At 38.6% G+C, this 24,472-nt stretch overlaps 1 long non-coding RNA gene and 2 gene segments (V, D, J or C); all 3 read right to left on the bottom strand.

Moving 5' to 3' along the window:
• Positions 1 to 7,715: 7,715 nt before the first annotated feature.
• Positions 7,716 to 8,434, bottom strand: LOC138841024 (T cell receptor alpha variable 13-1-like). The segment is given in 2 exon segments: positions 7,716 to 8,154; positions 8,311 to 8,434. Coding segments are annotated over 2 exon segments (456 nt in total).
• An 8,964-nt stretch (positions 8,435 to 17,398) lies between these two features.
• On the bottom strand, positions 17,399 to 20,239 carry LOC138840956 (uncharacterized). The gene is made up of 3 exons (XR_011376292.1): positions 20,056 to 20,239; positions 19,696 to 19,952; positions 17,399 to 17,482 (listed from the first exon to the last, which is right to left on the bottom strand). It is a non-coding gene; the product is annotated as an uncharacterized lncRNA (long non-coding RNA).
• A 1,719-nt stretch (positions 20,240 to 21,958) lies between these two features.
• Positions 21,959 to 22,564, bottom strand: LOC138822038 (T cell receptor alpha variable 9-1-like). The segment is given in 2 exon segments: positions 21,959 to 22,344; positions 22,493 to 22,564. Coding segments are annotated over 2 exon segments (432 nt in total).
• Positions 22,565 to 24,472: the final 1,908 nt, after the last annotated feature.

Below are 24,472 nucleotides of genomic sequence, written 5' to 3'. Positions count from 1 at the left end.
AATCGATGGTGCTCAGATCTCAGCCTCAAGTAGCAAGGATTATAGGTGTGTGTCACTGGGTCCTGGATAATCATCTATTTTTAAAAAGTGTTCCATAACAGTAATTCCTGTGTAATTGATGGAGTCTGTAAGGAGACCTGTTTCCCTATTACTTTCAGTCACTGGTTCCATGAGGGATTTTTCTTATAAAAGAATTCCCGGATGGTAAATGGAACAAATCAAATGAATGACAGTCCTCAGATCAGAAGAGCTGACAGCGACTTGAGGTGAATCAGGAACCCACAGCTGGGGAATGCTGCTGTGCACCCTCCCTGAGGCAGAGGCTGGGGCTGCAGCCCAGCTGCACTTTGGGCCAGGCTGCAGGGTGTCTGGGAGCACTGTGCCTCTGCTGCACACAGGTAGGTGCCCGAGTCTTCCAGCTGGGAGACAGAGATGTGCAGGCTGTTGTAGCGTTCCTTAGAATCCAGTGTTGACTGCAGCCTTCCCTTCTGCTTTGTCCCTGGAGTCATGAAGAACAGGCTGAGGAGGCCGCCGCCAGGATTCTGTCGGAGCCACTGCACATTGGACACCGTGGTAGAGAAATTGCACCTCAGGGTCGAGCTGGCTCCATCCTGGAGTCTCTGGACTGAAGGGCTTTGCTCCACCTGTAGCCCTCTCAACCCTGGTGGAAAGAGGACAGCAGGCACAGATGTGTCACAGGGAAATCACCAAGGCAGCTGCCAAGCCTGAGGACACCCCAGGAAATGCCCAGGATGGGGAGGACAGCATAGGAGCTTTGTGGCAGCTGTCCCCCTGTCAGCTCTGGAGCTCCCTGACCTGCTCGTGATGGCCCCAACTCACAGCAAATCTGCACCCACAGAAGTCCCAGAGCAGTCCCCAGCCTCCTCCCCATGGCTCCCGGGATGTTTGCTGGGGTAATTTCCCCAGCTCTGGAGGCAGCCAAGTCGTCAGCCCACACACACTTCTTCCCACAGGCAACCAGTTCCACCTGACTCACCAGAGCCAGTCAACTCTGAGCTCTGACCTTCATCTAACAGGAAACCAGCCTCACTGCCTGAAGATGCACAGCAGCCCCTGCTGTGAGGGCATTGTAAGGGTCCCAGTCAGAGCTTCCAATGTGTGAGGAGGAAAGGATTGGTTTTATCTTGACAGAGTCCACCTAGAGAGAAGCTTGTGGAGAAGGCTGTGTGCTGGAGGTTGATGCCTCAGGGAAGGACCTCTGGAAAACTGTGTTGAGTAGGGCCTTGAGGAGTTACAGAAATAGCAATCCCATTTCTTTAATACAAGATTGTCAGAGAAGTTGAGAAATAATTCACATGAAAATCCTGAGAAAGTACAGTTTTGATAATATGAAATGTGCCTTAATATAAACACAGTTGTGTAAAATTACTAGGACACTGAATGCACATAAATTGTTTCAACATTAGTTTGGTTGATTAAGAGAAAATAGGACAGACATAAGCTGTTCTGATTTCCTTCTCTCCTCTTTTCTTTTCTTTTCTTTTTAGTCTGGTCGTGGGTCCTGAACTCTGGGCCTGGGCCCTGTCCCTCTGCACTTCAGCTCAAGGCTAGTGCTCTACCACTTGAGCCACATCACCACTTCTAGCTTTTTTCTTTTTTGCTTATGTGGTGCTGAGGAATCGAACCCAGGGCCTCAGGCATGCAAGGCAAGCGCTCTACCACTGAGCCACCTTCCCTGCCCTCCTCTCCTCTCCTCTTTTCTGTCCAGCCCTTTCTCCTACTGTCTGCAGGCCACACAGCAACTCAGCCCAGGCCTCACACAACCTCACTGAAGCCAAGACCAGGTTCATCATCTGGAGAACTGCATGCTGTGTTCTCCCAGAGATGTGACATGAGTCTTCTTTTACTTTCAGGGCTGGAGTTCTTAGTGACCCTCACAGATTAAGCAAGTTTGTGGGCTCTTTCTGTTGTAGTAGAATGGGAAAGAAAGTCTTCTTGGTTTAGTAGTTGTTTATTATGTCTAGCCTCTTTGTACTGGCTGAAAGTCTCAACCAATCCAACTTCCTTTAGAATTAAACACTCTAACAATTTTTTCCCATTATCTTTAATTGGTTGTACAAATTCATCTTGACAGCTCCTATGTATAATACATCTTGATCAATATAAACCTTTTTGTAATTCCTCCCATCTCTTCCAACTCCATCTGTTACCTCAAGTTATATAGTTTCATTGTCATATACCCACATTGACAAGTATGACTACATTTTCCCACTTTCCTTCCACCATTTTCTTTCCTGCTTCCCTTTGACATCACACCCTCAAATTCTGCAACACAATTCCCAGATTTGTGGTGTTCATTTTCTTACACAGTAAGATAATTGCTTGAAGGAGTTACACCATTGGAATCTGCATATACCAGCTGTCCTTTAGTTAATTTGTTTATATAAAGATATGATCCCATATGTATCTACATATAGTTTTAATTGTAATCTAACTTTTTCGAATGGGAGAAAACAAGCAACCTTTGTTTCTTTCAACCTGAGTTATTACATTTAACAGAATTTTTTCTAGGTCCATCTATTTCCTTGCAAATAATGTATGAAATAATCTACTAAATCTCAGGCCTATCTGATTTACCCATAATCTCAGTCTTTACACTTGTGATAGAGACAAGTGGGAGCTGTAATATTAATAAATACTGCAGGTAAAATATGTAAAAATCAGTTATCCTCACACCTCTGGATACTGTTTCCTTCAGTAAAAGTCAATCACTTCATCAACATAGAACAAAGTTGATTTTTGATAGAGTAATATTTCTCCTCATTTCCAATGTCTGTTCAGTTACCTGTTTTGGGGCAAACATCAGAAAATTTTAACCTGTATTTGCTAAGGATTTCACAATGAAGTTCTCAGAAACTTAGTACTATAAACAAGTTTGCATTCTGTATTTCATTTTAACCACACTGTGGTCATAAAGGCCACATTAGAGATCAGAATCTGATCTTTAGGTTTGAACTCTTGAATATTTTCCTCTTTGCTTTAACTGGCATCTGGATGATTGACAACAAGTTACGGGATCATTCCCTAGGGCCCTGATTGCCCTGATTGCCCTGATTATAGTATCTCTCACTGTCAGAAACCGCTTTCTTTTTTGGTCATTGTGGGGCCTGAACTCTCGGCCTGAGAGCTTTCCCTTAGCTCTGCAGCTCAAGGCTAGAGCTCTACCACTTGAGCCACAGTACCACTTTTTCTATTTATGTGGTGTTGAGCAATGGACCCCATGGCCTCATGCATGCAAGGCAATCACTATACCACTGAGCCACCTTCCCAGCCCCAGAAACCCTTTTCTGTGAACATTAACAATAAGGCAATATTAACAAAAGTAAAGGGAGATATTCTCAACAATTTGTGCATTCATAAGAAAGAATATATACTTGGACAGTAATGGAAGACTTTTGCTTCACTTAGAAATTTTGTTTATATTTTAAATCTCTCCATCTGCTGACTATCTAGAAAAAAAAATCACACCATTCCATACCAGTTACAAACAAACTCTGATGAGTAGGCCTTATGAAAACTGCCACTTGGGCATTCATAAATCAGATTGTATGTTATGTAAACCTGAATGACTTGGCATTCTGGAAACTATTCTGGAGAAAATCTCTTTTGAGCCCTGTCAAATGACCTCATTAGGTACTGTTCACCAAAAGTTTTCCAAGAAAAGTACAAAGATTTACCTTTGATTGCATTTGAGAGTTAGTTTGACATAATTCATTCCTAAATGACATTTAATTAAGAGATCTCCAGAAATGTCCAAGGCAGACTCTCCATAGAAAATGAATACTCGTACCATGGCATAATGGATCACACCTGTAATATCAGTCTTAGATTGTAAATATAGGAGGATTATAGTCTGAGGTCAGTCTAGGCAGAAACATGAGATTCTATTTAAAAAACAAACTGATGCAAAATGCTGGAGGTGTGATTGGGTTGTAGTGTGCTTGCCTAACAAGCATGAGGTCCTGAGTTCAAGACCAGAATGCCAAAAGGAAATAAATGAGAGCTGGTCCAGGATCCATGGACCAAACCTATATTTTCATGAACAGCATTTTCTCAACAGCATTGTGGACATGACCGGAACCACTATCTTTGTAGTACCTTGTTTTCTCCTTTTAAGGTTATTTTGTCATGTTAATAACAGAATCATGTTTCTATTTATAGCCTTTACTTAGGTATAGACCTTGGTATAGGCTTTGCTTGAGTTAGTGATCACACTGGCATAATTCACAGCCACTGTTGTGCTACAAAGTAAAAAATCTGTTCCATTTATAATTCAGTGCTACTGCTTGGGAATTCCAAAGAAGTAGATGGTCCCAACTAGAATAGACAAAGTGAATTTTGATCAATAAAATCAGCCTGGTTAATTGTTATAAAAAATCAATTGATGAAAATTTAAGCTAGAGCTGGGGCCACTAAAATTACACAGAACACAATTCAAACTGAATGTATAAAATGGTATAATCCTCAACTGTGCCAACCAGTTGTCATGGTTTTGTAGAACAAAAATGAGTACATGAATTTATGCAGTGTATTAGAATTCAATATTCGTGAACAGATATGCACAAAACATGTTTGTTGTTCTTTATATTAATTTTAAAACAAAATTAAGACTGAGAAAATAAGATAATTATGCTTTCTGTTTTTCTCTGTTGGAGCTCTGCCTAATTTATTATTATGTTCTCAATGTAGAAATAAAAACCAAGGCCATATTAAAATGAGAAGCAAAAGGAGCTCTCTCTCCACATCAGATTCTATTTCACCAAATCCCTGACAGTTATAGGTAGATATAATTCAGCTAAGGGTCCTGAGATGGGAAGAGTGTCATTGATTATCAGAGCTTAGTGCAATCACACATATGGTTAAAGAGAGATTGACAAGAAAAGAAGAGATTCCAGTGCAACCAAGGAGGCAGAGTCAGGAATGATGCAGCCACAGGTTGAGAAAAGGCAGCATTCATCAGAGCTAGACGAGATAGCAAACAAATTCTTTTCTGCTGACATCTTGATTCCAGCCCTGGAAAATTAATTCCAACCTCACACTTTCAGAACTGTGAAGAACAAAAATGTATTTTCATATTTTAAAATGGAGAAGAAAAAGAAGAAAGCAGACAAGTATGACCAAGATCTAAAGCTTAAATGTGTATGAGTCTGAAATACAGACTCTCTACTATATCAGACTCTGAGTTTGGACTCTGCACACTCTGGGTACATAATTGTGGTTTGTTTTCTTTTTCTTTTTTCTTTTTAGTCTTGTCGTGAACTCTAGGCCTGAGTGCTGTCCCTCAGCTCTTTAGCTCAAGGCTAGCACTCTACCACTTGAGCCACAGTGCCACTTCCAGCTTTTTTCTTTTTGCTTATGTGGTGCTGAGGAATCGAACCCAGGGCCTCAGGCATGCAAGGCAAGCACTCTACCTCTGAGCCAACTTCCCAGCCCCTGGTTTGTTTTCTTATCACCTTAAGAAAATACAGCTGTTAATCCAATGAAATTATATCAACTATATTTTTTTATTTTTTTATTGTGAAAATACTGTATAGAGGGGTTACAATTACATGGGCAAGATAATGAGTACATTTCTTATCAAGCATTGTAGCCTCCTCCTTTGTTTCCCCTTCCCATCCTTTCTCATCCTCCCACTGTCCCCCCCCCCCCCACACCAAAGTTGTAAAGTTCGTTTTCGACATAACGACTTGTATATCTCATTGTTGCAATGGGTCCACCTGTATCCCTATTTAAATGATTTATATCAACTATTTTATAACCAAGAAATAAAGCAATAAAATATAAGCCCTGGTTTCCTTCCTACTCACAATCAATCTTGGGAGAATTAGACTGACCAAGAGTAGACTTGCTTCTGTGGACCAGGAGCTAGTTTTGTGGTGAGGGAAATGAGAAAAGCTGGGAGGGGGATTGGGCTACAATATTGATCTTTCTTGTTGAAAACTAGTATATTTCAATTACACTGCCTATAAGAGCAAGTCAATTGGCTGATAACTAACATCTACAATTCAGCTAGCAGAAACTGTTCTCCCTAAAAGAATCTTTAATTACATTCATCCTTAGACAGAGATGGAAAGAACAGAGGATCAATCATTTACAAGATAATTTTTTATTGAATTGTCAACAACACTAGAGGATGTGTTCTTAAAAAAATTTAGGATAAAGCCAGGTGTTGGTGGGGGACACCTATAATCCTAGCTACTAAGTTGGCTGAGATCTGAGGATCGTGGTTCAAAACCAGCCCAGGCAGGAAAGTCCATGAGACTCTTATCTCCAATTAACCACCAGAAAACTGGAAGTGGTGCTATGGTACAATTAGTAGAGTGCTTGCCTTAAGCTGAAGAGCTGAGGGACGGTGCTCAGGCCCAGAGTTCAAGCCCCATGACCGACAAAAAATTAGGATAAAATAAATAGCTTAATCAAAAATTGAGGATAAAGTAATCCACTACTATGTGATGAGTAATGTAGATGATAAATGATACATATAACTTTTTATATAACTCTAGAAATATAAGGTGACAATAAATGGTATGCAAGGAGTAAATTTAACTATCTTGAAATAATGGAGATTTATTGAGAATGAGAATAAAAATATTTTTTAACTAAATTGTACTGTGAATCAAGGATTACAACATTACAGTATTGAGTGAACATAAATAATAAATCGAATACTATAGATGTCTATCCTTTTACTAAGTTAGTTTTTTGATGGTTTGAGAATATTAGGAACACAAAAAACACTTATTTGAGATAATCTGGACACAGAACTGTCAATTTTAAATTTTGATATTTCATTTAATTAACAGATTTTGTATAATAGTGCATTAGAGAAAGTAACATGAAACATTCAAAAGACTCCAATTCCATGCACAAGAGACAGACAATATTTAAACTAGAATTTTTCATATGGAGAAGTTTAATTGTGAAACTAATAAATGGATTTCAAGAAACTATCATGCTAGGTGCTATTGGCTCACACTTGTTTTCCTAGCTATGCAAAAGGCTGAAATCTGAGGACCATGGTTTGAAGTCAACCCAATGAAGAGAGTCCATGAGTCTCTTATTTTGAATTACCTACCACAAAGCTGGATATTGAACTGGGGTTCAGTGGTAGAGCACTAGCTTTGAGCACAAAGTTCAAAGTGGGTGCTCAGGCCCTGAGTTCAAATCCAAGTACTTGCAAAAGAAAAAAGAAAAGATAATATCATTAGTTCCTTTTAACAATCCATTAAGTGCAGCTTTAAGACTGCTGAACCTGAGGATGAGCCTGGATTTGGCATGCCCAGAGAGGTTGGGAAATGAGACCTTATGTTCCGTCACTAAACTTAGCTCTACCCATTTTTTTTACCTCATATAAAAATACTGAATAAATAGAGAAGTAATCTCTTCACAAACATTCACCCTACAAAAGGTTCTCAACTGCCAGTGTCTCCTTCAACCTAATATTCTTATAAATCCTTAATTTCTGTGTGTTCTGCTACTTTTTTGTTGTTGTTGTTGGTTGTGGGGCTTAAACTCTGGGCTTGGGCGCTGTTCTTTTGCTTTCAGCTCAAGGTGAGTACTCTACCACTTGAGCCACAGCGCCACTTCCGGCTTTCTAGTGGTTTATTGGAGTTAAGAGTCTCATGGACTTTCCTGCCCAGGCAGGCTTTAAACGGCTATACTCAGATGTCAGGCCTTGAGTAGCTAGGATTACAGGCATGAGCCACCAGTGCCCGGCGTGTTCTGCTACTTATAGACAGACATTAAGCAAATGCTGTGCTGGAAGATCTGTGGTGAAGAAAATGGCTGGCTGCAACCATGGTGGCAGGTTTGAGGACGGGCTGCAGGTGCCTGGGGAGCAATGTGTACTTGCTGCACAGTAGTAGACAGCTGAGTCCTCAGGCTGGGTATCTTTGATGTGCAGAGAAAGGTGCTTGTCATTCTTCTTCAATAAGACCAGGAGTTTTCCATTTTCATTTCTGTCCCGATTTGAACGGATGTCTATAATAAGCTGGGGACCCTGTCCTGGTTCTTGCTTGTACCAAGGGAAGTAGACTGAGGCACTGTCGGTGTAAGTACAATTGATGACACAGCCGTCTCCCTCCTGCACACTCAGGACAGGACTCTGCTCCACCTTCTCTCCTTGGCTCAGCACTATAGGGAGAGAAAGACAGAAAGGAGACAGTTAGGTCAGTACTCTTCAGAATGGTCTTTTCCTACAGTAGCTATAGACAGTTTGGATAAACTGATTTTCTCCTGGATATCTAAAGAAATCCACTAATATATGGTTTCCCTTAATCCTCAACTCACAGTGCAGTTGCAGCCACAGGAGCAGGAATAAATCATGAATCAATCTCTTCATTTTTCTTCCCAAGTAGGATCAGTTGAAGACTTAAGATCTCCTATCTGGATGTCACTTCTGTTACCAAGTTGTCTCCCTTTCTCTCTTTCAGTTGTAGTATTTCCTGAGATGCCTACATAGCCAATAAGAAAAAGATTTGCTTTTGCCTTTGGCCTATTCATTTAGAATCCACTAAAATGAACATATTGGTTATCTGCTGAGTTTCACTGCCACCTTGTGGTCACACCCCTAACTACTGAACTCTGGTTAAATGTATGGGTACCTAAGCCAAGCCAACAACACAAAACAGCAATAGGTTAAGTAAAGCTAAATAAAGTGTCTTGATAAAGGAGTACATGTACAGTAAGTATGTAGAGATCAACACTGATATTTTGTCGCAGTTGAATCACTTTTTGGTAGAATTAAGATTTGAACTCAAGGCCTCATACTTCCACTGAAATGTGTGTGTGTGTGAGTGTGTGTGTGTGTATGTGTGTTTACATCAAACATTATAAGGTCCTTTAATCTTACAAATTTATAGGTTTTTCTCTTTTTCCATCAAAAACCATTCACATTTATGCTATTTCATTGTGTTTGTGAGAATAATTTTAGGGAAACCTAATATTGTCTGTGTCTGCAAAAATATATTGATCCTAAAGAACTGACCATAATCAATAATATCAGAAAAACCAAGATGACCTCATTTCAGGAAGCGATGTTATGCTTAGAGTCCCATGAGTTGTGGGAAATGAATCTAATCCCTTATTCATGATTCACAGACTTAAATATTTTAGAATAGCTGTGATAAGCCTTAAATTCAACTCAGTTTAGAATTCACATTCCCGTGTGCACACACCACACACATACCTATATGAAATATATAGAAAAGTACATGCATGAGATGATTGTTGTGAGTGTATAACATTTCCCTTTCAAAGGCTCTTGTTCTCCTTCTCATGTCCTATAATGGAATTCTCAAATCAATCACTGGAGAATGTTTTCTCTGCTTTGAGAGAGATACTTTAGGACAGTATCATACTGTTGAGTCATGGCATCTAGGTAAGGATATTTTTTAACACTTTGATGGACTAAGTTTCAGGAAGCCAATACATACTGTCATCTCAGTTTCCTTCACCATTTGACTGACAATGTTGGATTGAGGTTTATTATGTCGCTTTCCTGCCTTCAAAGCACAGTCACTGGGATAATGAATAACATTATTACTTTTTGAAAAGTCCTTATAAATTATAGGGTGGAGAGGACAACACTGTCCCCTTTGGCTCACTCTCCAGTAGCTAGTAGAATATCCTTAGCTCACCCAAGTCTCCTTTCCTGACAACTGTGTCACACATTTACACAAACTGGAACTCCATTGTGGAAGCTCAATGGACTAAGACTATTCCACATTCAAGCAGCAGAGCTCAGTTTTGGGGGTTTCATTATCACAGTTTCTCCTCACTCAGTAAATGGCTCAGAAAGAATGAGGCAGGAAGAAAATTCTGAGGAGGAAGTGAGGAAATGGAATTTCTTTCTATGGACCCCTAATTACTAGTTATTTCATACCAGTATCTTGTACTTTCCTTCTACCTTTGTAAACTGAACACTGAGCAAGATCTGATCATTTATAACCATCTTTTATACTGTTTAACAGAGAATAATGCTGTTTGAGCGCTGTGTGAAATGTGGAGTAGTATAAGGGCTGGGTGAAATTGTACTACATCATGGACATCTAACATCATTTCATTTTCATCTATGAGCCAGTGTGTGTGTGAATTCTCTCTAATCAATTTTTAATGCTTCTTCAGAAGCAGAAATAAATAATCAGGGTGTGATTTTTCCTGGTTTCATCTTTCTCTAATATAAATAATGGGTGGTGTAGATCTCTAAACAGTAGAAAAAACAAAAAAAAATAAAACTCTGCACAGAATTAGTGTGACAAAGTATGAACTGAATCAGCAGTGATACTCACTAGACACTATGTTGGAAATGTACTATACAACTTGGGAAGGGAGAGGAGTTGGGACTGAAAAAACTGGAAGAAAATGAAGATAATGTACTCATTATCTAACATGTAACTGTATATCACCTTTACAATAAAAAAAATTTAAAAATACTACATTACTAAGTAATAAAGGTCATCACAACTAGTAATATATGGGTGGACTCCACAGTCTGAGCATGGGTCAGTAGAATGCTCTATTGTGATGATGTATTTATTTTATTGGTGTATCCACATTACAGCAGACCCTTGACCTCTGCAGGTCTGTGGTTTCAAGCAGACTGTCATTGTGGAAAAGCATAAAATTTCAGAATGCACAGTGTTCAGCATAATGCTGCCATGGCCTTTGCCTTGTTTCATGGTACTATTTGAATACAGGGAGCAGATTTACACAATATTAAGGGCAGGAAACATTCAGCAGATCTCACAATGATTTAAATATATGTAATGTTATGTCCTTTGGGGCTAAGAACTTTTTGAAACTCTTTAATGAAATGTAAAGGGAAAGATCACTACCAGACTTATTCTATGAAATGAGCATAATGCTCGAAACCACATAGGGACCCATCAAAGAAAGAAAACTATAGACCCACCTCTTTGATCAACGTTAATGAAAAACTCCTCAACAAAATTCTGGACAACCAAATTCAACAGCTAACAAAAGACCATATATTACAATCCAACAGGATTCATTCCAGGTTTGTAAGGTTGGTTCAATATACACAAGTCAATTAATGTAATTCAACACATTAACAGAAACGAGGACAAGAACTACATAATCTTGGATGCCAACAATGAGAAGAGCAATGCTGAAATCAAGAAGTCAATTCCATTTGTAATAGCCTCAAAAAATTAAATACTTGGGAATTAATTTAATCCAAGATATGAAGGATCTCTATTGTGAAAACTTTAAAACTCTGAAAAAAGAAATTGAAGCAGACTTAAGGAAATGGAAAAAAAAAAACATTCCATGCTCCTGGTTGGGAAGAATTAACATATTAAAATGGTAATGCCGCCCAGAGCAATATACAAATTCAATGCAGTACCGATAAAAATCCCAACAACATTCTTCAAAGAAATAGAGAAATCAATGCAAAAATTCATATGGAATAATCAAAGACCCAGAATAGCAAAAACAATCCTTAGCAGGAAGAACAGCAATGTAGGAATAACAATACTGAACTTCAAGTTTTATTGCAAAGCCATAATAATAAAGAGAGCTTGATACTGGCACAAGAATAGGTCTGAGGACCAATGAGACAGAATAGAAGATCCATAAATGAGCCCACAAATGAAACAAAAGGTTGGAATAGACTCTTCAATAAAGGGTTTTGGAAAAATTGTCTGTCTAAGTATAGAAAACTGAAGCTAGTTACCCATATATCACCTTGCACCAGAATCAACTCTAAATAGATTGAAGCCCTCAATGTCAGGCCAGATACTGTGAAAATATTACAGGAAGGGGAATCTGTAATTTAGATAAGGGCCTCATATCTAAAATATACTTAAGAAAGAGCTTGAAAAATTAAAGCTTCCCAAAACAAATCATCAAAGAAACAAAAAATCAGTTAATAAATGTGCTACAGACTTAAAGAGACATCTCTGAGGAAGAAATAAGAAGGGCCAATCAACACATGCAGAGATGTTCAACATCTCTGGCCCTAAAAGAAGTGCAAATCAAAACAATATTGAGATTCCATCTCGTTCCAGTTAGAATGGCCATTATTAGGAAAACTAACACTAACAAATGATGTGGGCAAAAGGGAACCCTATTACACTATTGGTGGGAATATAAACTTGTTAGACTACTCTGGAAAGCAGTATGAAACTTTCTTAAAAGACTAAACATAGAGCTTTCCTATGACCCAGCAACTCAACTCCTGTGCATTTATCCAATGACCAACAAACCAGGCCAAACTAAAGCCACCATCACAGTCATGTTCATTGCAGCACTGTTTACCATAGCCAAAATATGGAATCCACCTACCTCAGTGGATGAATGAATCAAGACAATGTGATAACCCCCCCCCACACACAATGGAATTCTATTCATCCTTCAAAAAGAATGATATTGTACCATTTGTAAGGAAAAGAAAGGCTTGGGAAAAAAAATCATAGCAGGCAAAGTAAGCCATAGCCAAATAAACGTAGGCTGCATGTTCTTTTCTCATTTGTGGCATCTGGAATGTGCCTATCAATCTACAAGTACATACACAGAATGACTAAAATAAATAAATAAGTAAATAAATAAATATGCACACATTCTGGGACATGATAAATTGTATAGGACCATAGTCATTAACATACAGATGCCAAAGGAGGATATGCATAAGACTGGTGGAGAAAGGCTCAGTAGCTATGAACAGATGATCATATGAAATAATATTGTATGAAATAAAATCAAAGAAAAGGGAACAGGAGACATTTTAATTGCCATTGTTGCTGTTTTTGCTTTATTTTACTTTTATCTTGTTTGTGTGTTTGTATTTGGGAGGGTAAAAGAAGGCACATAAAAGTGGAACAATGATGACAAATACAACATTGATATTCACTAGACACTATGTGGAAAATGAACTGGATATGTTGTGGGTGGAGATGGGAGGGAAAGGCTGGGAAAGAGCAATGGAAGGAGACACAGGGTTAGAAAATAATTGTACTCATACTCATTACCTGATTCAGGTAACTGTAACCCTTCTGTATATTAACTCTACAATAATAATTTTAAAAAGCCAGAGGTGGAGCAGTTCAAATGGTATGGCATCAACCTAGAGCAAAAACATTAAGGGATAACAGTCAAGCAAATAAATAAATAAATAAACAAGTAAAATAACTAATTAAATAAATGTAATTCACAGCATTATTTTAATTCCTATAACATTTTCTTTTACTTCTCAAGATTTGATCAACTGACAATGGTGTCATCATTTGCATATAATTCAGAATTCTGATGCAAGTATCTTCTTACTATGCCTTCAGTTGCAAGGAAAATTAAAATTAAATTCTCCTCTGTGTTAACAATTTGTTCATTTGAACTTCACATAAAAATAGTGGTCTTTCCTATCAAATTGCTATTTTTATTATCAATTACTAATTTATGCCTGCTACTAGGCACTCTGCTGTGCTACATCATATCTATTTTCAGGATTAAAACTTGAAGGTTTTCTTCTATGGATTCTATTAATTATTCCAAATTATTTAGTGTAATGTCCATATATGTGTTTTATGTCCCTCCTCGCCTATGCACTTGGACTGGTCCACACAACTACTCAATTCATTGAATTCACCTCGTGCCATTGAACCTGAGCTTGCCCTTGTTCCTGTCTTCAAGCCTGTGAATCTTCTCTGCTCATTTGCTTGTTCCACCTTCCAACACTGAATTGGAACAATAACAAATGTTGGTGAAATGTGGGAAAAAAGAAACCCTATTGCAATGATGGTGGGAATGAAATCTACTACAACCACTCTGGACAGCAGTCTGGAGGTTCCTCAAAAAACTAAACTTAGATCTTCCCTACCACCCACCATACCACTCCTGGGCATCTACCCAGAACATCACAAACCAGGATATTGTAAAGACACTTGTACACCCATGTTCATTGCAACACTATTCACAATTGCCATGTCATGGTAACTGTTCACGTGCCTTAAATAGACAAATGGATAAAAAGTGTAGTATCTGTACACAATTAAATTTTACGCAGTAATTAGAAAGAATAATGTTATGTCATTTTCAGGGAAATGGATAGACCTACAATAATCATGTTAAATGAGGTAAGCCCACCTCAGAGATTGAAAGCTTGCATTTTTCTCTCATATGTGGATGCTAGAACTAATATATGCTGGAAATGATGAATTATACAAAACTGTAGACATTCACACACAGTGAGAGCAAAAGAGGGTACTCAATTGGGGATCACAAAGATGCAATGCTTATGTACATCTGATCATATAAAATAATATTTATAGAAATTAACTCCACGACTTAGAAATGAGGTTTTTTCCCTTTATTACTATTTTTGTTTTATTTTCTGTTTGTCTTGTTTGTGCGTTTATCTGTTTTGGGAGGATAAGGGAGGGCAAAGAAGTGGAGGGACAAAGAGTGAACAAATGCAGCAGTGGTACTCACTAGATAGTATGTTGAACATGAACTATATAACTTATGGGTAGGAATGGGAAGGAAAAACTGGGAAACAGTGAGGGACAGAGTGACATTGTCTCAAAAGAAATGTACTCATGAACTGACTTACATAACTGTAATCCCTCTATATATCACATTTATAATAACAATAAAAAATCTGAAAAAATCATAATAGGGTGTTGATGGTGCTTGAAAAAAAGAAAAGGACAAAATGGATATTATATATATGTGTGTGCATATATATAATATATATATTTAATCATATATATATAATATATATATAATATATATTATATAATATATATATAATCACATTATAGAAATCACATTATATATATATAATGTGATTATATATACATATATATATAATCACATTATAGAAAGTTACCAAAAAGTATCATTTATATTCTGGCATGTTCTACAAGCCTGACTCAGTGTCCAGCTCTGGTTTTACAAATCCAGCCCTCCTAGATAGAACAATAACTTCTTAGGGAAGATCCTTTACTCTGCATTCCTCAGTATCTTCTTGTGCAAAGTGTGAAATATTGTCAGTGCATAAGTCATGTATGTAATCACCTGAAGTCTTAACACTTAATGATAGCATATCTGTATGTATGTGTATATATATATATATATGTATATAAACACACAAGAGTGTGTATCAGTGTATATATTGTATATATCAATACATCTGTTATGGGTCCATGGCTGAAAAAATCTGAATAAAAAGTGTGGATGATGTGGTATAATGTTTTCATTTCTGGGTAATATTAAAAATATACCGATAATGAGCTGAAATACTAGATCAAAGATACTATATGTGATGTACATGTATTGTATATTACATATATATTGATGGATGCAGTAGCTCAGACCTACAATCTTAGCTACTCAGGAGACTGAGATCTGAGGATAGTGATTCAAAGCCAGACTGGGAAAGGAGAATCTGTGAGATAATTATCTCCAAATAATCACTAGAAAACTGGAAGTTGTGCTGTGGTTCAAAGTGGTAGAGTGCTACCCTAAGTGGAAAAGCTGAGAGACAACACCCAGGCTCCAAGTTCATGTCACATGACTGGCAAAAAGAACCTTCCCCCCCCACCCTCATATTCAGTGCTGGTACTAGGGATTGAAGTCAGGGCCTGCCTGCAGTCCCTTGAGTATTTTTTTTTAAATTAAGGTTAGCCCTCGAACACTTGAACTAGAGCTTCATTTCTGGCTCTTTGGTGATTAATTGGAGGCAAGTCTCATGAACTTTCTAATCTCAGCAGGCTCAATTGGTGGTGCACAGATTTCAGCCTCTTCAGTAGCAAGGATTATAGGTGTGTGCCACTGGGTCCTGGATAATCATCTATTTTTAAAAAGTGTTCCATAACAGTAATTCCTGTGTAATTGATGAAGTCTGTCAGGAGACCTATTTTCCCATTACTTTCAGTCACTGGTTCCATGAGGGATTTTTCTTATAAAAGAATTCCCGGATGGTAAATGGAATGAATCAAATGAATGACAGTCCTCAGATCAGAAGAGCTGACAGCGACTCGAGGTGAATCAGGAACCCACAGCTGGGGAATGCTGCTGTGCACCCTCCCTGAGGCAGAGGCTGGGGCTGCAGCCCAGCTGCACTTTGGGCCAGGCTGCAGGGTGTCTGGGAGCACTGTGCCTCTGCTGCACACAGGTAGGTGCCCGAGTCTTCCAGCTGGGAGACAGAGATGTGCAGGCTGCTGTAGCATTCCTTAGAATCCAGTGTTGACTGCAGCCTTCCCTTCTGCTTTGTCCCTGGAGTCATGAAGAACAGGCTGAGGAGGCCGCCGCCAGGATTCTGTCGGAGCCACTGCACATTGGACACCGTGGTAGAGAAATTGCACCTCAGGGTCGAGCTGGCTCCATCCTGGAGTCTCTGGACTGAAGGGCTTTGCTCCACCTGTAGCCCTCTCAACCCTGGTGGAAAGAGGACAGCAGGCACAGATGTGTCACAGGGAAATCACCAAGGCAGCTGCCAAGCCTGAGGACACCCCAGGAAATGCCCAGGATGGGGAGGACAGCATAGGAGCTATGTGGCAGCTGTCCCCCTGTCAGCTCTGGAGCTCCCTGACCCCGCTTGTGATGGCCTCAACTCACAGCAAATCTGCACCCACAGTAGTCCCAGAGCAGTCCTCAGCCTCTTCCCCATGGATCCTGAAATGTTTGCTGGGGTGATTTCCCCAGCTCTGGAGGCAGCCAAGTCGTCAGCCCACACACACTTCTTCCCACAGGCAACCGGTTCCACCTGACTCACCAGAGCCAGTCAACTCTGAGCTCTGACCTTCATCTAACAGGAAACTAGCCTCACAGCCTGAAGATGCACAGCAGCCCCTGCTGTGAGGGCAGTGTAAGGGTCCCAGTCAGAGCTTCCAATGTGTGAGGAGGAAAGGATTGGTCTTATCTTGACAGAGTCCACCTAGAGAGAAGCTTGTGGGGAAGGCTGTGTGCTGGAGGTTGATGCCTCGGGGAAGGACCTCTGGAAAACTCTGTTGAGTAGGGCCTTGAGGAGTTACAGGAATAGCAATCCCATTTCTTTAATACAAGATTGTCAGAGAAGTTGAGAAATAATTCACATGAAAATCCTGAAAAAGGACAGTTTTGATAACATGCAATGTGCCTTAATATAAACACAGTTGTGTAAAATTACGAGGACACTGACTGCACATAAATTGTTTCAACATTAGTTTGGTTGATTAAGAGAAATTAGGACAGACATAAGCTGTTCCGTCTGATTTCCTACTCTCCTCTCCTCTTTTCTGTCCAGCCCTTTGTCCTACTGTCTGCAGGCCACACAGCAACTCTTCCCAGGCCTCACATTGCTGGACATGTTGAGTACAGCCCTCAACCTGTTCTTTTTCTATTTTTATACCTCATTTTCTTCTTTTATTCATTTTTCCTTTCAGTCTTAGAGAAGATATGTGAAAGCTTGAGTACTGATGCTATTGAAGAATATCCAGGTCAGTGAACTTTGCATAATATAGTTCTAGAACATAAAAAAAATTAAAAAATGTAATTAAGACACTTTCTTTTGAACTTCCCTGCTTACAATCCCAGCACAATCCCACTTTCATTATTTCCATTTAGAATCATTTTTGGAATTCTTTTAAAACTTATGGGGTCCAATGAATAGAGATTCAGGCAGCATTCTGAGGTTTCATAATGAATGACAGAAAGGATGAACTAACATGAAAATTACTGATTTACATGTGTGTGTGTGTGTGTGTGTGTGTGTGTGTGTGTGTGTGTGTGTGTGTGCTTCACCTTATTGTCTGACCTCTCAACTATTCAATCCTCTGGGATCCTCAAAAAATCACTTCTAGTTTCCTCTTAACATATATACACTGAATATTATGAGTGCATTTGTTCACCCTCTTCAGTCATCTTCCCTCGTCTTGCATATCCTATATTCCAGCCTCTTACTATTCATTTTTGTCAAAGTGTATGTTGGTCACAGTTTGAATCTTTCTCTGCATATACTACACTCCAGTCAACAAGTTTGTGGATATATGCAAATGACTTTTGTATATTTACATATATAAAAATATATTTAAAGCTGAGCCTGCTTCTTCAACCCCTCCCTCAACATCAAGCACATTGCACCCTTCAAAGAGAATTCTTAGCTCTAGTAAGAGCCAGGAGTGCAGAAAGATGGTAGGCAAAAGGAGAATAGCATGCTAGTTGAATCAGCTCATGCACAGGAGAACTGAGAGATGAATAGAAGGGGTCCCAAGGCAAATAAATAAATAAATAACCTTCTGATAGAAAAGAAAATTGGGAAAGGAAAAAGGTGCAGAGATGAAATGCCAAAAATGAATGATGATTTGTCTTTACAAAAGGATAAAACTAAACATGAGAACATTTCATACTCTGGTATAGCTAAGGAGAAAGAATACAAGTATAACCACAAAGTAAAATTTTTTTATTCTTTGCTCTACAGTTTGGAATATTTAGGAATTACTTGTGATAACATGGCTCTCATCCCCCTTAAAAGCCTTGTAGGGAAAATGTGAAAAATCCATCATCAGAATTACAAAAAAGGAGCCTTGGATACTCTGGAAACCCATAGCATGTAGGCTGATGAAGACTTCCAGGGTCTTTATGAACATTGCATTTATTTAGTTGGAGGGCTGCATACACCCACCCAAAATTTATATGTTGTAGCACTGACACTGAGAATCTGAGAATATGACTGTATTTGAATATAGGGCATAAAAAGGCAATTAATGGGCTCTTACTAAATACATCTAGTCTTATATGGACATAATCATGTATATCCTCAGAAAGAATGAGTGGAACTGATCGAAAATGCAGCCATCTGCAAGCCAAAGTGAGGCTTCAGGAGAATCCTGTTGACTCTTTGACCATGGTTTCCAGGCTCCTTAGTAATGAGAAAGTACATGTCTGCTAAGTTTAAGTCATCCAGTCATAGTTTATTATGTCACCATAAGAAAACTAACACAAGATGTATATGAAATCAATCACAAAAACAATTTGGAGTCATAACTATAAATGAAAAAATCTTCAACTTCTAAATTTTACTTTTTAAATTCATGTTCTAGTCTGTTTCCCAAATAAAAGCATTCCCTTACCTTTGATATTCTACCAAAATGATGTCTAATTATCTTCCCAACATTCAGATGACTAGAAATATACATATACATGTATGTATAATGACTTACAAATATATGGACTGTGTGATATATAATGATATTAAATAACAAATTTGATATTAAATAACAAATTAGTGAATGTTTTAGTGTTGCCTACCAAGGCTTCTTATATTTTAATAATCATTGTTTATAACAATTTGAAACCTTGCAAGAACTATAACCTATAAGTTGTGGAGTATCTTCACCCAGCAAGAATCAGTGTAGCAGAGCATTATGACTACGCAATTTACATTGTGTGTTTTTCATCATAGACTACGGTGTATGGAATGTGTGCAAGTTAAATTGTCTAAGAAGGCTCACCAGACATGGGATATTGCAGCAAGAATTGCAGAATCCTGTAAAAGGGAGTGGTTTCTGCTCATCCCCCCTTTCCTCATTGACCTTTACAAAGCAAGTGTTCAAAACACCACAGAGAGACCTTGAGCTTGTGGAATGTCCTCTCTGTGGCTGGTTTTTGTTCAGCTGCTACTGCAGCCCCAGGCACTGTGACACTCAAGGCACAGAAGTATGCAGCTGAGTCACTCACATGCGCAGAGTGTTTCCTCAGGTGGAAGGAAGAGTCGCTCCTCTTAAATTCAGCCTCAAAGCCTTTGAGGCCTTGAACCAGGTGGTCTCCTGAATTATACTTGAGAAGAAGCTGGAGGCCCTGGCTGGGATACTGGATGAACCAGAAGAGAAAAACTGGAGCACCATAGGAATAGTTGCACCTCAGCTCCAGAGAATTTCCTTCTGAGACAGTGATGTGGACATCAGGCTGGGTCACCGACTGGGCTGTAGCATGTCCTGGAAAATCAGACAGGTCTTTAAATCAGCACAAACTTGACTATGGAACTTAAGCATACTTACTTAGACCTTGAGGGTGGAATACAATAGGAAAAGTACTCACTCAGGAATAAATGCATCCCTAGTGCTGAAAGGAGCACAAGCATGGCTGAGCAGTCGAGATGTTGCAAGTGGCTACAGAAAGCAAGAACTTGGAAAAGGGAGGTGTGTGGAAAGTTCGGCTGGACGGCTGCAATCACCCTGGAGGCTTTTTACCCCCTCTTATTCTTATCTGTAAGCTGCAGGAAGGAAAAACTAAGCAGATGCTCTCTAACAGATATGTTTTCTGGGGTAGGTAGCACCGCCCTCTGGAGGCCAGATTAGGAACCACAGGTTATGCATGCCAGTAGTTGCCCCTTACTGTGTGTAGGTTACAGGATGTATACTCAAGTTCACACAACACTCTTTATTCCCAAATCTGTGATGGTATTTTAGTCCTAGAGTTCAAGTTGAACTCTAGTGAATATTGAGATATATTGAAATATATGTTACTTCATGGAGAAGCCAGTTTATGAAAAGTACATCAAATATCTGGTCTTAGTTCACAAATATCTTGATTCAGATTTGCTGCTTCAGGCTGAGTTTGGATGGCCCAGTACAGCCATGGTGGTGATAGATGCTGGTGGATGTATTTCCCATGGCTGAGGAAGGGACTCTGAAAAGAGTAGTGCCTCTGTGCTTTAACTACAAGATGTAACTGTGGACAAGAAGACTTTGTTTCTAAAGGAGGATGAAATAAATGTGCTATGACATCTGAATCCAAGAAACTGACATCCCAAAGAGAGGAATTTGAAAAGAAAACAGAGAAATTCACAGCTTCCTCTGCAGCTAGTGAAATGATTGACAAAGTTAGAAAACTTCTTTCCTTTGATTCCAGGAGATGAAATCACCTTCTTTCATTGTTCTTCCTGGAAAGATTGTCTTGCTGGTGGAAGATTTATGGCTACTATTAAATTGTGACTGTGTATTTTGTAGATGTGTATTTCTGATTCCTGACAACATCACCCAAATCAACATTTAAACATTCTCATCATCACAGAAAGAAACTCTGTATCCATAAAAAATCGCCAATATTTCCCTCCAACCTAGGCAAATAAAAATCCAGATTAGAGGGTCTAGAAGCATGGCGTAGGTGGTAGAATATTAGACAATGAGTGAAAAATCAGATTAAGAGTTTGAATTTCCTATTTACTGTTTTCATGTATGTTATATATATTATAAATACGTTGTGTATATATACATATGCAACATTTTATATTTTTCATGGATATGTTTTATTATTTCAAATAATGTCACATTTCTTGGACTATTTTTAGTGGCTCTTCAATCATGCATTTTGTGTACCTCTAACAACATGATACATGATGGATTTAGTAATGAAAGCCTTCTGATGTGTCAATAAAAAAAAGAAATCCAGGTAGACAGACAAACTGGTGTCTTTGTAAGTCACTTACCTGACCAGTGCATATAAAGTCCTGCATCACCTGATAATTTTTGGGTACATCTTTCACTTATTTCTGTTAATTCAGAGTTCATCCATGTTTAAGTGTATTTTGGTTTGTCAATTTGTCATTCTTTTCTATTTCAAAATAAAATATTTTGCAGGAATATGTGACATTTTTCATCATCAACTTATCAGGGACTGTACAGTAAGCATTTCACCTACAATATGTTATAACTGTGTCTCTGTCTCTCAAAACAAATTTCCTTGCATGAACTGTTTCATGGTTAAGAGGATAAAACTCTATGTAAGGTGAATATAAGGACCAGTTCATTAATCTTGAAGTTTTATACTTTTAATATCACAAACATTAGGCCTTGTTGGGGAACTAGAGCTCGTGCTGTTACACTCCCATTGTAAAAGCACTTGAGTGAAGCACATTTACTTCAAGTCTTCCTACTGTGTTCCTAGTTGTTGCTTTGGTTGGTTGTTATACCACAAAAGTGCTGGGTTTTCTGGTTCTTCCTCAAGAGAGCCATCTGAGAAGCAGAAGCTCAGCAGCCAAGCCCCTGTTGTTACTCAGTTTGTGCTCAGCTTCCTCTGTGGTTTCTGCCACTGTGTCTCTCAGAGCACAGTAGTACACAGCTGTGTCTGACTCTAGGACTGCAGCTTTCTTCAAGTGGAAGGAGGTGCTTTCTCTGTCATATATGGCTTCAAATCCTTTGTGGTTTCCCTTGTCATTGGCCTTGGCGACTTTAAAGAGGAGCTGGGGACCTTCTCCAGGATACTGGATGTACCAGAAGAGAGTTGGGTAATATGTTGCTTCATAGGAACAGTTCACAGTCAGGGAAGCCCCTTCAGAGAGGGTCACATGGCCTTGTGTCTGGGTCACCGAGTCTCCATGGCTTCCCCCTGAAAACACAAAAATATGAGAATCCAGTGTGAGTTATCTTGGTCTCCTTGGTATGATCTGGGTTCTGTCTCTTAGAACAAACTGGTTAGAGATTTTTGTCAAAAATTAATGGTGGAAGAATCAAAGCTGATATGCAATTTTCCTCACCAAGCATTAAGAGCAGTGCAATCACTGGTCCTTGAGAACAGCTCATTTCTAGAGCTTCTGCAGTCTGTGAATCTTAACTTCTTACTGTAAGGAAAGGTGAAGTTCACAGGGAAAAGATAAAGGTGAGATGAAGATGACAACAGGAAGTGGGTGTGTTAGGAAGATGTGCCTCCCCCTTGAGGACAGGAAATAAAGTTAGATGATGGTTATCTTTTTTCTCAGAAGTCTATGTTGAGGGGCACAGAAGGTGGCTCAGTGGCAGAGCGCTTGTCTTGCATACATGAGGCCCTGGGTTTGATTCCTCAGCACCACATAGACAGAAAAAGCCAGAAGTGGCACTGTGGCTCAAGTGGTAGAGCACTAGCCTTGAACTGAAATGCTGAGGGACAGCCCCCAGGCCCAGAGTTCAGGCTCCAGGACCAGCAAAAAAAGTGGATTGAGCATCCACTTCTCTCTTTTACTAAGATATCTGACAGTCTACTGATTGTACTTTGAAATTCTAAAGGAAACTTGATCTTTTTCTTGTGTTTATTTTTTCCGTGAATGTGGCCTGTTTGGGAAACTCCATGTCATAACATATCTAAGAAGCATTTAATTTACTTTTTCTTGATTAGACATTTTTGACCATTCTGACCCATGGAAATGTCATAAGAATCTACTCTGGCATACAGTCATAGGAATGCTAATGCATGTTTAATCATTATTAGAAGACTTTGTGTTACACAGTCTTACAGGGTTTTTTCCCCCTTTTTCACTATTTTCCCACCTAAATCCTAGGAAATGGTTAACAAATGTTTCCTTCTTTTTTTAAAAAATAATAATCTTTATTGAAAAGGTGATGAGCAGGGAGTTACAGTTACATAAGACAGGTAATGAATACATTTGTTTTTAAACACTCTTCAGAATAAACAATTAGTCTTTGGTTGAGAAAATACCACTGCTTTTAATATCATACAGATTCACATTTAAGACATCATTTATGAGAGACATAATTTAATAAAGATTCTTAAAAAAAAGGAAACATTTATATTGTGGGTAGGTATAATTATTAAAACTTTTCATATAACTGGGAGATGGGTCATGGATAGAGTGACTGCCTAATATGCAAGAGACCCTGAGTTTAGCACCACAGATAATGTAACTCTTAGTTCAAAGAACACATTAATTAATGTTATTAAACCTTTACAAAATTGCCAGGAATCAGTATCTTTTGATCTAGGACTTTAAATGATTTCTGGATAGTGAAACTGATATATTGCACTCAGAATAATTTTTTAAAAAATATCTATAAGTAGTTGTACGAGGAATTACCATTCAATAAAGCAATTTATGAATATAATGCATATTGATTAATGTCACACCTTTCAACATACTCACTCATCCCTCCCAAATGACCCTTCCTCCACTTTTCTTAATTTTGTAGAATGCACATTGAATTGTTGACTGCATTCTACTGCTCACCTCTTTTTTTTCTGCTCCTCTCCCCATGATCTTACCTCACCACTTTCAAGTACCTGTTTCCTGGTGTTGATTTTGTGGAACTTTTACTTTGCCATTCTAAGGAGTTATATTATTTGAATATATTGCATCCCACCTAATGTATTTTCTGATTAGTTTATAAGCTAATTCTAGCTGCTATATATGAGGAAAATTTGCAAAATTTGTCTTTCTGGGTCTGATTTACTTCACTTAGTGTAAGTTTTTTCCCCCAAGTCTTCCCATTTCTTTACAAATGGTACAATATCATTCTAATGAATGAGTAAAATTCCATTTTGTATATATACAACATTCATCCATTGAGGGGCATCTGGCCATCTAACTGGACTGAGGTAGAATCTGTGTTGCTTAAATTTGCATTTGCTTTATGGCCAGAGAATGATGGATGAGTGTAATGCTGGTTTTATAGAGTGAATTTGGGAGTAATGTCCCTTTTCTACTTCAATTGGAGATTTTGAGGAATACTGGTGTTAGTTTTCCCTT

Source organism: Dipodomys merriami, unplaced genomic scaffold (assembly GCF_024711535.1).
Source record: "Dipodomys merriami isolate MVZ:Mamm:240054 unplaced genomic scaffold, mDipMer1.0.p SCAF_1, whole genome shotgun sequence".
Taxonomy (NCBI): Eukaryota; Metazoa; Chordata; class Mammalia; order Rodentia; family Heteromyidae; genus Dipodomys; species Dipodomys merriami.
The sequence above is the reverse complement of the archived record's forward strand: the minus strand, read 5'-3'. Positions and strand labels throughout refer to the sequence as shown.